Source organism: Ischnura elegans, chromosome 3, assembly GCF_921293095.1.
Source record: "Ischnura elegans chromosome 3, ioIscEleg1.1, whole genome shotgun sequence".
Classification (NCBI taxonomy): Eukaryota; Metazoa; Arthropoda; class Insecta; order Odonata; family Coenagrionidae; genus Ischnura; species Ischnura elegans.
In genome coordinates, this window is record NC_060248.1 from 14,507,791 (window position 1) to 14,521,316 (window position 13,526).

General features: G+C 38.4%; 1 protein-coding gene across 1 annotated transcript in view; it reads right to left on the bottom strand.

Moving 5' to 3' along the window:
• LOC124155469 (CD109 antigen-like) overlaps positions 1-13,526 on the bottom strand; it is a 53,555-nt gene that overhangs the window by 6,661 nt on the left and 33,368 nt on the right. Inside the window, exons 21-26 of the mRNA XM_046529305.1 lie at positions 12,373-12,622; positions 10,025-10,208; positions 8,705-8,910; positions 3,410-3,565; positions 1,890-2,065; positions 127-289 (exon numbers count right to left, since the gene is read on the bottom strand). Coding sequence (XP_046385261.1) covers positions 127-289; positions 1,890-2,065; positions 3,410-3,565; positions 8,705-8,910; positions 10,025-10,208; positions 12,373-12,622 — 1,135 coding nt within the window. The remainder of the gene's footprint in view (positions 1-126; positions 290-1,889; positions 2,066-3,409; positions 3,566-8,704; positions 8,911-10,024; positions 10,209-12,372; positions 12,623-13,526) is intronic.

Sequence of the window (13,526 nt, forward strand, 5' to 3'; positions counted from 1 at the left end):
CTTCCAAGCAGTCCTTTAAGCAAGCCCTAGCTCCCCACGTGAGAAAAGGTCAAACTTTCAAATGGTTATTGGTAACACGTTGAAACATTTCTGTTGGCAAAATGAGGGATTTGGGGCGTTACGTACCTGATCAAAGTACAGGGAGACTGAATTTCCACTATTCTGCGTCTCCACCCTTTTCACACTCGGGGACACCCTGAGACTCGGCAGAGAGTCCATGTCGACATAGAATCCACTCGGAAGACGGACCTCCATTACAGCCATGTTGCTCATGTTCCCACCCACATATCTAATGGACAGAAAACAATTAATCTCATTACTAATTGGTTTCCATAAATTCATGCCATATAAAAATTATACCAAACATAATTTCAATAACTTTTGAACAGCTTTCATTTTCCGGTACAGAAGAGACTACAGGCGGTCCTCGACTTTCATACAATTCGCACTTTCGTACGTTCAAAATTGACACCTTTTACTTGACTTCCGTACGCTAAATTTGGACTTTTGGACGTTGGTCTGTAACTTTTTTGAAATTCCTGCGATGTTTACTGCGCATCCCAACATTCAATTGTTTCCAATGGCAGTATGTGCGAACAATACGAACATATACAATGAAGGGAATTGTTGGTAGTTGACTCTAATCTAGGTGATTTATTTGGGAGATAGACTGCCTGCTATAGGCTCCTTCATCAAGAGAAGAAAAAGCCTTCATTGTAGAAATTTTTCAAAAAAGTTGACTAGACATCATCAAATAGCTTTCAATAAAACTAGTAAGATCTTCTTTCTAATATGTTTTTTCGCTTGAGTGCTATTTAATTCATGTACACCTTTAGCAATGATATTGCACAAAATATCCCCCGAATTCCGTTTGTCTTTTATCTTTTTTGAATAACATGCGAAATATACTCGATCACGAATGTCACCTGCCGAACGTCGAATTTTGGTGTAAAAATTAAAATTTATCCAGAGCGTGGGTTCAACAATTACATTTTGTTATGCTTCTTGATATGGCTTTTTATTTATAGTGGACGTAATAAGTGGAATGTCAACGCAATGAGGAAGTTTCACTCGATAGCCAACGGAGTTCTTGTTTTTTTTAAACTTTTATTGACATTTTCTGCGTATTTTCGAAAGAAATTAGATGATTTGAGGAATTTTATTAGCATATTATTAAAATTTAGCGAATTGAAATAAAATCCATGAAAAAAAGTTTTAGTACGTATATTCCGCTCTTTTGGAATGTAACCCCTAGTTAGTATGGAAGTCAATGGTTCGACTTTCGTACATTCGACTTTCGTACAAGTTTTCAGGAACGCGTTGTGTGCGAAAGTCGGGGACCGCCTGTATTTCAATTACCAACCACCTACCAACGAGATTTTTTGACTCAAAAGGTGGAAATAAATGGGTATCTGAATCCAAGACACTGCAAGCAAGCTGAATAGAACTTGCAGTTATTCCAGCAAATTGGAAAATTTTTATTTTCCTCTAACAATTTCTCAGAACAAGGGTAATTTCTTTGCAATATCATTCCACAGCAAAATCTTTAAAGGAAATTTTAAGAAGTTTAAGGCAAGTCCTAAAAGGATACATGAAAAGCTGCAAAGGTTTATTTACATTAAATACGTCAACATTTGGAAAAGTTTTTATGGGCTTTTCAATACTCTACAATCAAAAGAAAGACCAAAAGACAACTTAACCAATGGCCAAAAAAAGACTTAACACCAGTACCATACACCACGAAAACGTACGGTACTTCAATGACCAGCTTTGATAGGCCTTGCAGGGCAAGTTAAAATTTTTGAATTCATTAAATAAGATGAATTTCATTATAGTCACTATAGATAGAAACATGATTATAGGATAAATAAAAGTTGCATTAGGCATACCCAGAGCAGACAGAGAGCTGAAGGTGGTAAATGTTGGAGTTCTTGTCCACCTGTGGGTCGAGCGTGAACAGGGGCCATGCTCCAGTGACGTTGAGGTTGTACTGATAGGAGAGCTGCACGACGGCAACACCGCTCCCTTTCACTTCCACCACGAGATCGCGGGCTTTCTGAGGAACCTAGTTGCACAAAATGAACACCACCAATTACACAGCTACACTGACATCCTCCACACAGGACCAAGGTTAGCAATGTACACTGGCCATTCACCAATTTATGTACTTATTTGACATTAAAATGACCTTATTTTGCCAACATAGAGCTATTTTGGCTTCTGAGATGAGAGGACTCTTAATTAATAGATGAAACTTCATAATTTCCAGAGACACATTTATTAATTGGTTTGATTACTCATATGACTATCATAAGTATGTTAAGTATGCATGATCTTAACTGGAGTTGCAGTAGTGAAAAATACATAATGGGGTTCATCCCTAGTGATGAAGCTGATGCATTTATTTCTACCCATGAAATTATGCATTGGGGGCAGTGATTGGCTGCAAACGGTGCTGGTGCACGGTTCTCAACCCCTCCTTTTCTGGTGACATCGGACAACTGTAGCTGGTCGGACTGTAGGATTGGGTTTTTGTTCAACGGATTGTGTTGGCGGGACAGAGAAGTCACACGGATGCATTAGCTGAACGAGGTGCAGCATGAAGATGTGACTTTGGGTGGAAGGTTTATGAAGAACTCCAGGTGATTGGAGTGGATCTTTCAGAAATAAGAGGAATAGATCTGCGATCCAGTATGATGCAGAACTGTGGAACAGATGAGGACCAAGAAGATAGTTGATGGAGACAGATGCCAACCTGAAATCGTTCATTTGAAACAAAGAATCCAACCATGACTACTTCCATCAGTTTCTTTGTCTCCTGGTATGGAAAAGATATCCTTGGCTCGCATAAAGTTTTACTCTCAAAGAATTGTTTTGTTACTCATTACTCCTCTTTTCCACAGACAATAGTGTGAGGAACTGAGGTGATTATGACAAAATTTATAAGTAATTTTACAAAATACAAACCTCACCTGTACCAGGGCCACTTTATGTGGCTTCCTACTGTTTACGTGTTTAGTGTTTCTATGCTGAATCCATCATGCTCCCCTTATTAAAATTTCATCCTAATGAAAGTTAAGTCCTTCATCTATCCTAAAATGTAGGCCATTATATAAACTAACAGATAATGCATGCCGTACACATAAATGGATAAAAATGGTTTATGGCGAATGGGCTGCATATCTACCATGACAGTTTGATTTTCTGAGGCTCACCATCACCAAAGGCCACAGTAAAATGCTCATTTCTAGTGTAAAATCCATCTTAGTAAAAACAAAAACAAATGGTACTGCTGAAGTCAAGATAGCTGTATTTTTGAAGGCCAATCTCTCGTGGAGAGAAAGAGCTGAAATTATAAATTTGCAATCAATTTGGATGGAAATGAATGAAATTTGACATTTTTGTTTACCTGTGCTTTTTGCACCACCAGTGCATTTTCCTTGGTGATGTGCATGGCCGGCAAAGTCTCTTTCTTCGAGTGGGTAAAAACAACAGACATGTCAACACCACTTGGTTGCACAATTTCACCCAATTTGGCCAAGGCTGATATTCCAACCGAAGTGTCCTGTGGTAAAGGGAGGAAATCACTGACACAATTCAAAGAAGAAAATCACCCAATCAAAAGTAAGGTTAAACAGCATTTCTTCAAAGGTAGCTCCCAGTCATTTTTTAAGGCAAAACTTATTCTCTAATGCAAAGCAAGCCGAGAAGCCTTGGGCCAAAAAGCTCAATCCATTTTCCCCTCATGGTGAGCAACTGATAATTATTATTACCAAAAGATTAACAAAAATAGTGCCAAGCCCATTTATAGATGCTTTAAAAATCATTTTCATGCAATTCATTAATTCTTCCGCATTATATCTAATGTTGAAAATGTGAATTTAATAATTCCATGCATCTTTTTCTCACCTTAATTTCTGAATGAGATGAGAAAAAGTACTTTATTTTGGATAATTACACGTAATCACTTAATTAACAGCCTTAAAAACTACATGTTCTTAAAGGTTTTCTTTTTTCCAAGGTTTAATTTTTATATAAGCTGAGAAAAGCACTAGTTTTTCATTTTTCTCTACGCTGCCACTTTTGAAGGGCTTCTAATATCATAATGAATTTCTGAATTTATGCAATTAAAAAATTACAGGAACTTTTCTAAACATGGTTCCAAAAGCCTTAATCCATAGCTTTAATTGAACATAACCTGAAATCATCTGCTGTAATTTTTCTTGGCAACAAAACATTCCAGAGAATAGCACATCCTCTACTTCTCATACTGTTCCTTATACTAAAATCTCACAGAAATAATAAGGTGTTTCAGATCGATTTAGCTCTAAAATAAAAGACACCCAACCACAGGAGATTTTGGGCAAATCACGGTGGAGTATTTTTGGAGATTATAGACTAATTGCACAAAATTGAGCGGTGTGCAAGCAACTTGAAATTTGAGTGGACCAGAGTTGAAGTAGAAAACTGGACTCGATCACTTTTTCAAAATTGAATTGAAAGTTGAATTGGCAGAGGTTGGTAAAATATCTATGCACCATTACATAAAACAATGCTTCCATGCCAGAGAACATGTGCATTGGCTGCTCACACTTTAGAGTGAAATGGTTCAATTATAACATTTCAAGTACAATTAATCCTCGTTCATTCGAACCCAATCAATTTGAAATACTGTGTGAAATACTGAAAAAGTGCTCATCGACACTAACGCAGCCCTTTCTGTCTAACATGCATACATATATCCATAGTAGGCTGAAATATGGAATTGTGGTCTGGGGCCACTCTCAATACAGTATTAGGCTTTTTAGACTCCAGAAATGGGCCATTAGGATCATTCAAGGTATTTCTGGCAGAAGTGGCTGCCGGGAGCATTTTAAATCTCTGGGTATTCTTACATTACCTTGTATATATATTTTTTCATCTATTGTTTTTCTCCTTCAATAGAGAAACATGTTTGTGATCGGAATAAATGGTGATGTACATAATTACAATACCAGAGCTTCTAAAAACTTCAGGATTGTCTCCCATAATCTCAACATGTATAGTAAAAACCCTGTTTATGCTGGTGTGAGTTTTTTCAATGCATTACCGAAAGAATTAAGGGAAATATATTCTGTAAGTATCTTTAAGAAACAACTGCACTGGTATCTGGTGAGCAATTCTTGCTATTCTATTGATGAGTTTATGTCATTGCATCTGAGTTTCTAATTTTTACTTTCATTGTCTATGTTTTGTTTTGTGTACATACTTGACTTGTTCTATACATGTTGACCACATGTCCTGGAACCAATAAAGAATTATTTAATTATTATTATTATTACTAACTCATTTGAAGTTGAGGGCTGTCCCTGGTAAATGGCATGATATTTAGCAATACAGTAAATTCCGGTTATTACGCGCCTCACTTTACCGCGGTTTCGGATATACCGCGGGTCTCACCATGTCCCCCGAGATGATTACATTGACCTTTTTTTTGAGGTAGGTAACTTTGTGGCGAATTTTATCTCGGCGTGACTACCGACGCGTCGCAACTTCAAGCGACTGTATTAACGCGGTTGGCGACGTATTCCATACATTGTTTCGTAGCCATAAAAAAAACTCGGTAATGCCTGATCGGTCATTGTGTCTTGCGAACTCGAGCTGAAAAGTGTGTTGCACGGCTATAATAATTTTTGAGATTCTGGGAGATTGAGATAATTCTCATTCGTACGTTCGCACCGCAGCGCTCAAACCAAGGTAGGTACTCAATGCTCACAGGCTTCGAGCATTTAATAATGAATGGGCTGTTTTACCTTTGTCTTAATATGAATATGAAAATTACTTTTTTACGAAAATTTTCATTGATTTTAGGGTTAAAACGATGTCTGCCAAAAGGAAAACTTACACAATAAAAGAAAAGTTGGGCATAATCGACAGAGTGAAACGCGGTGATTCAAAATCAAGTTTATTCAGGGAGTTTGGTGTTCCTGAAGGAACTATTCATGGTTGGATGAAAGAAGAAGTTAAATTACGATCATTCGTTGATCAAGTGGATGACTAAATAGGACTTGATAGAAAAAAGGCCAGATTGAGTGCTGCTGGTGATGTGGATGAATGTTTGTTCACGTGGTTTGTTCAGAAGCGCAGTGAAGGTGTTCCATTATCTGGTCCACTTTTACAAGCACAGGCAATTAAATTAAATAAACAAATAGGTGGTGCTCATGATTTTGTTGCTTCTGCTGGCTGGCTATCGAGGTGGAAAATTCGCCACGGGGTAGCGCAAGTTAACATGCAAGGAGAATCTTGTTCCAGTGACAGTGAAGCAGCTAGAGAATTCTGTGGGACTTTACGCAAGATGATTGATGAGGGTGAGTACACTGAAGAGCAATTGTATAACTGCGATGAAACCGCTCTCTACTACAGATTGCTTCCAACAAAATCACTTGATATTAAAGAAGTCGGCAAATAAATCCGGAATAAAAATGAGCAAAGAAAGAGTGACTTTACTACTGTGCGCGAACAAATCAGGAAGTCACAAGTTAAAACCTCTGTGTATTGGTAAAAATCGAAGTCCTCGGTGCTTCAAGCACGTTAATATGACAGCACTACCCATAAATTACAAAAACAGTCAGAATGCCTGGATGACTCGAGACATTTTTTTATCTTGGTTCAATGAAGATTTTGTTCCATCGGTTAAGAGCCACTTAAGATCAAAAAAGTTAGAAGAGAAGGCTCTACTTCTGTTAGATAACCGGCCCATCCATCTTCTGAGCTCTTGATATTGAGGGATGGCAAAATAGTGGCTTCGTTTTTACCAAAAAATACGACAGCTCTTATTCAGCCCATGGATCAAGGGATAATTAGAGCATTTAAAGCCCATTATCGGCGGGAATTGCTCACTAGTGTCATAAATTCAGAACTGCAGGTACAAGAATATCTGAAAACAGTCACCCTGAAGAATATGGCTTATAATATTGGATTGGCATGGAAGAAAATAACTTCAGCTACAATCCTAAATTGCTGGTCAAAGTGCGAGTATACAGCGGGCGATAGCATGGAAGACAAAGACGAGTTTTTGGGTTTCACGGAAGAGGACGCACGTGAAGCTTCAGATGTTCTTTCTATTTGTGAGTGATCTCGAGGCCAGGGTTCGCGAAGACGAGGAAACTCCTGTATCTGCTTATAAGAGTGACGAAGAAATTGTGGCTGCAGTCCAGAGCCGCGCAAAAACAGCTGCATCATCGGAAGATGAGAGCGAGAATGAAGAAGACGAATGTGAGGTCGAGATGCCAAAAATTGGCCATTTATTACATAATATTAGTGAATTGATGAATTGGTTGGAGGGACAAAGTGATTGCGATAGTATTCATCTGTTGTACTTGCAAAGCATAAAAAATTACGTGACAAAGAAAAGCCATCAACTATCGCGGCAAAAGAAAATATCCGAGTATTTTAGTAACTCCCGTTAAAGTAGAGCGTCTAAATCATAAAATAAATATTTTAATAATGTATTACGCAAATAAATTGGCTATAAAAATTACCTTTAAGGGTTTTTTTTATTGCTTCCCACGTATTTCCCGTTATAACGCGGTTGTCCGATAACGCGGGTGTAAACTATGTCCCCCTAGACCCACGTTATAACCGAATTTTACTGTAATTACCTATGGCACATGGTGCTGGGAGGGTACCTCCTTCTCACTCACTGAGCTCTGACACCTGAGTCAAACAAGTTTATTTTAGGTACCTTCAATTTGGAATAAATGAGGCTACACTGGATTTTTGGAAAAAAAGAGCTTTGGGGAAAAACTAATAATGATGACTACACTTTAGTATACAATATTTGAGCAAACTGAAAATTACCACCAGGGTATAAATTATGGCGTACTGGTGAGAAATGAGCTATATATATATTGCTTTTTAAATCTTCGAAATATAAACAACTTTTACTAAGAAATTTAAGACAATTCATATCATGTTTAGCCTGCAATCCATCCATTTTGATGAGATGATAATTAAAAGGGATGGGGCATCATGATGTAGAATAACCTAATGTGTGTGTCTAGAAAAGGGTTACCTTATCAAGACGAGCCAAGATTTAAGGGTTTTGTCTGCAGCTGAAATTTTTGGACAAACAAAGAAAAATAAAAAATGCCAATAAAAACTAAACAGCAGCAAATACATACTCCAGTCATAAACTTTCGGCAAGGGAAACAACAACGAGGTAACTACCCAATCACATAGTTCCATAAACAATGGACGTAGCATTCAATATGCATGAAAGACATTCACCACAGCCTAAAGGCCTGGTTACACGGTGCATTAACCTGTACGGATTAATGTCTTAATGTATGAACGTGAGAATGAACGGAAAAATTCATCGTGTAACCACCCCAAAATGTATAAATGCGTGAACGCATGAACGGAAAATAGAACCTGTTCTAATTTCGTTTATGCATTCGCACAAGTTGAACTCATGACAGAGCCACCTGGTGGCAACAAAAACTAAACGCCTCACGTTACAAGAAAATGTGTGAAAACTTGTGCGAACGCATGTGTCATGTAACCGCTCATTCATGCTTCTTGTTCACGCAAACGTCCATGAATTCAGACATGCAAACAGACACGCATTCATACATTAACCCTTACAGGTTAATGCACCGTGTAACCAGGCCTTAAGAGATTGGGTTCTCCTCTACAACAGTTCACAGATGAAAAAAGTGCCAACCTGTGTCGAGGCAAATCCACCAAGGCTATTTTGCTGGGCGATGAGCCAATTGGCGATGGGAAGGGCATCACCGAGGAGGCCACGCTCCAAGTACGTGAGCAGGGCGTACGCCGTCATCTCCACATTGGCGGCCCTAGTGGACCACTTGATCCAAGGATTCTTGCTCTCGCCAGCCATCACCTCCTTGGCCCACCACTTCTCACTGCCTGCAATCGAGACACGCTCATCAATCAACTCCTTCCTCGTCTCCATCTCAAATGGATCTATTAGATGGACCGATGAGCAGCCACTCCTGCCCTTTTCACCAAGCAAACACAATCACACAAGCGACTCTGTAACCCACCACCACAGAGACAACAATGATTGAACGATTCTCTCACTTCCTTTGTATGCATTTGGTTCAAACAACTGCGATGATATGATCATTTTATTTTGATGAATAGATTAGAAACATGAAAATGCAGATTAATCCTTCAAATATGAGGAGCGTTGAGAAAATGGCAGTAATTTTAGTTTTTTGAAAAATTATTATTCGTCTATATCAATGTTGTTGCCTTGCATAGGCAATAGACATGACCTATAACAGCTATGGTGACATAAAAACGAGCAAAAACCAACCCCCAACAGTATCAGAAAGATGAAAATGGGTCAGAAGAACTTTTTTGCATTCAGGTGGTTGATCTCTCCAGCACTTTAATTTTCCACAGGAGATGATGACCATTTTTTTTTTAAAGCATTCCAGTTTTTCCATAAAGTAGAAGTGATTTGAACAAGAGAGCATGAGGAGGACTTTGACCGGAGGAAGAAAACTGAAATGTATCCCAATCTTACAAAACAAAAAAAACGGGACATTCAACCATCCTGAATAAGTCAACATGAATCTGAAATCATAAAGGATGGAATGCAAGATGTTTTCTTCGTAATAAAGTACCTTGATTTCATAAAAAAAAAAACTTTTTGGGAGAAAACTAATATGTAGTGGTGGCTCAATTTGCGAAACAAAATGCTAAGAAACTTTCCACAACTATTTGGTGGATAGAAAGCTTCCTAAACCCATAATTGAGGCTACTACTTTGTCAGGCTCTTTCATCCCACAATGGAAAGTTGATCTCATTAAGGGTATAAATTAACGATCAGTGCAACTTGGCGGCAATGTTTGTGTACCACTGGAATGATACTCTTACAAGCCATCTATTAGAAATGTTAATGCTTCTGAATACAGCTGCAAGAAAATTTGGAACCAATGGGGGACTCACAATATAATGATATTTGATACGAATGATATTTGTGGACATTTCATATATATGTGAGCATGCTTACCATTAGTTTTTGCCTTAGATTCAAGAAGATGGAATGCCGTTTCTTTCACTGGATGTCGTGCCATGTGCAGGGCATATGAACACAATGATATGGCGTATGCATCCTCAACACCATCCAAATTTTTCACAATGTAATCAAGAGCCTTGTTGATTGTGTTTTGATGAACAGGTTTTGTAATAGATTTCTGTACATGGTAAGAAAAGGTGAGGTTATAGAATAAGCATCTAAATTACCACACAATTGATATTTGGTATGCAATGCAATAAAAGCAAACAAATAATTTTTTCCTTACAGTGCTTCATACAATACAATTTTTTAAACTTCAGACAAATTCATTTTTACCCAACAGGGTTTAAAATGAGACAATGGACAGAAAAACTAAAAGTTCGACTAACCATTATCATAATTAGCACACATTGGAATGGAATAAAAAGACTGATATAACAGTCGGTAATAATAGTACCTAAGGGCGAGTTGGTTCTTAAATATTTTCGGTTCTCGGTACTGGTCTAGTTCCCCCATCGGTTCTCGGCTATCAATACTCAGTTCCATGAATGAACTCTTATTATCTGAATCGATGGCAAATTTAACTGAACAACCACAAGAAGTGAACGAAAATAATTTCACTAAAAATGTACATAAGCGGGAAAGCTCTGCAAAAAAAACGTATGATTGTCTCCATAATTTTATTTGCCAGGTAAAAAAGTTTAAATAACCTGTTATTAAAGACTGAATGATCGACCAATATGCCTCATTACATCAGGCAGCCACTGGTTCTTTCTACAGTTTTTGATTTTAAATTATTCAACATTTTTACCCAATCTGGGTCTAATCTACTCTTTTTTGACAGAACTATTACCTGCAGTACTGGAAAGCCATTCACTGAAAACAGTAGTGCTCGATGATGATTTTGAAGAGCCACGCGAAATATATGCTTGGAGCACAGCTCTGAGCTGGTTCCAAAGTGTGCACTGACTTTATGCGATCGCTTCTCAATACTGGTTCCACAGGCCAAGGACCGGCAGTACCCAGAACCGGGTACTGCCGGTCCTTGCAACTGACCCATCTCTAAAAGTAACTTATATTGATTTCCAACAAGAAAACCATAGGAAGAACTTTGGATGGCTCAAAGAACTCACGTACCTCCAAGAACTCTAAGCAAACAAATTGAAATTGGAAACCAATGGCAGTTATGTCATCAGGCACCCATATCCCAATATGGATTAAAAATACATATTTGATAACTCATCAGCTCATTAAATATTGGTTGCTCGTTTGATCGAGAAAAATATTTATGGATCAATATTGGTTATCTAAATGCGTAAGTTGAAATGAAAGAAGAAAACCTTGCAAGTTCTCCATTGCTTCCCATTTGGAATGAGACCACTATGAATGAGTTTCGTAAAGACAACAATTTGGGAGCTGCATTGTGTAATCATGTGGCCGCCAGCTGAGCTTTTACAACAGATGCCCTACGCTCATGTATAGATGGTTGTTTTTCACTGGCCAGGACTGTGAAATAATAGTTTCAACAAACACCCACTGAAACTCTTAATTGTATTACAAATAATAAAGTAGACATTGAAAAGCCATATTCCACTCCTTCCCACCTTCCATAATTGAATTCAGGCCTTACTGCACTCTTCAATCTTAAAAATACAAATTTCCAAATCTCACTTGTTTATTTAACAGGGTTCCCACTCGAACTACATTATAAAATTCACGGTTTTTTCCAGGTTTTCACGGTCTAAATTGCGTTAAATTTACAGTTTGTGGATGGGTCATTTTAGGCAGAAATATTGATCATGTAACAATCATCGGCCGCATGTTAACTAAAAATGTAACAAACGCAACAGATGCCTTGAATGCAAACGCAGCAATGACAGTGCTATCTCTCATGACGTCACCTATCGTTAGCAAAATTCATGTCCGGTTAAAAGGCTAAGAGTGGGAAAATGAAGAGAGCAGAGTGGCAGGGAAGTGAAGAAGTGCCTGATTTTTTGCCAGGGTTAACGTCTTCCAATCGCAGGCTTAAGGTCAATGTGCTGTCATGGCACACACGGACCAATTAATAGTTGCGCTTCGAATACACGTGCGCAGGTAAATGCGTGGACATTGCCTGCACGTGAATGACCTTGAAACATGATTGAAATATCGTTTTTTTCTTTTGAGCCCTCTATCGTTGTTCTACAATCAAGTTTGAGAGATTTTTAAGGTTTTATGACGAAATTCACAGCTTATTCACGGTTTTAAGGTTTTCACGGTTGAGAGGGAACCCCGTTTAACGCCACCATAATGCCACAAATGATTCTCCAAGCAAATATGGAACCCCGACCCAAAACCATTACCTGACTTTCGATGAAGGTGAGGAGTGTAAAAGCTGTTAGTGGAAGTGCTTTGGTTGTGTTGCCCTGCACGTCGTCATAGTTGACAGCCCCAACTTCAGGGAAGCTTCCGTTGGGGGCCTGCATGGTCTTGAGCCACGAGAGAGCATCGTCCACAACCTTTTTACTCCCACTGAGCAGTTTGAGCTGTCCTCTGGTACCATCCATGAGGACGGAGGCACGTGCAAGATACCTCGCCACAAATGAAGTTAGCCTGAAAAGGAGATTGAATGATGCTTCACCTTAATGACACAACAATACAGAAACCGTCCTAAAAAATATAATTTTTTCCTCTAATTTTTGTTAAGTATTTACACACACATTTTATAAATTCAGACCTAGATTCACACTTTGATCTTGCCTGTGATAACATAAATTTCATTGATCATCTAAGTAGCAAAAAAATCATTCCTAAGACACTAGTTCTCGGCACTTGTTCTCGACTCCTGTGCCTTCTTTTTTAATGTACTAAATAATCAATAGCTATAGACGATTTTTTTGCCTGAATTGTATTCTTGTCTGCAATGACATCAATTTCATTCATTTGATTATCAAATTAGCAAAAAAATCATACCAAAGACTCCAGTTCTCGGTTCCCGTTCATCTTGACCCCTGTGAGGTCACACGGGTGGTCAACAATTAAGGTCAAAAGGGCAAAAAAAGAAGCAAGGCTACCCAGGTGTCAAACCATATACAGCCTCAAGTTATCACAGGGAATGCTAATAATAAACAATTCTCGCATTTCCCACCAGAAAAGCAATTGAAACTGCACAAAAATTTCATATACACATTCTTATACCACCTTCGGGGTAAATAATTTGCCACAGAAATTTTTTGTAATTCCCACAGTCTCGTCCATCAGGTTAGCTATATTAGGTCCAATCCTCTTTCCCTATCAGTTTCAGGCTCCATTTCCAAGCATTGCCGAGCTGTAAGTCTCTCTATTAAGGGTGTTTTTTTCAGTGGCCAACATTGAGGCTATGCTCTGCCACAGATGACTTCTCCACTTGAAATAGCATCATATGCACTAAAACTTCTGTGCTCTTACGGGCAGGTATCAATTGTCTGTCTCACCCCCACCATGTTTTACCTCACTGCACTCATATGAGAAGCAGTAT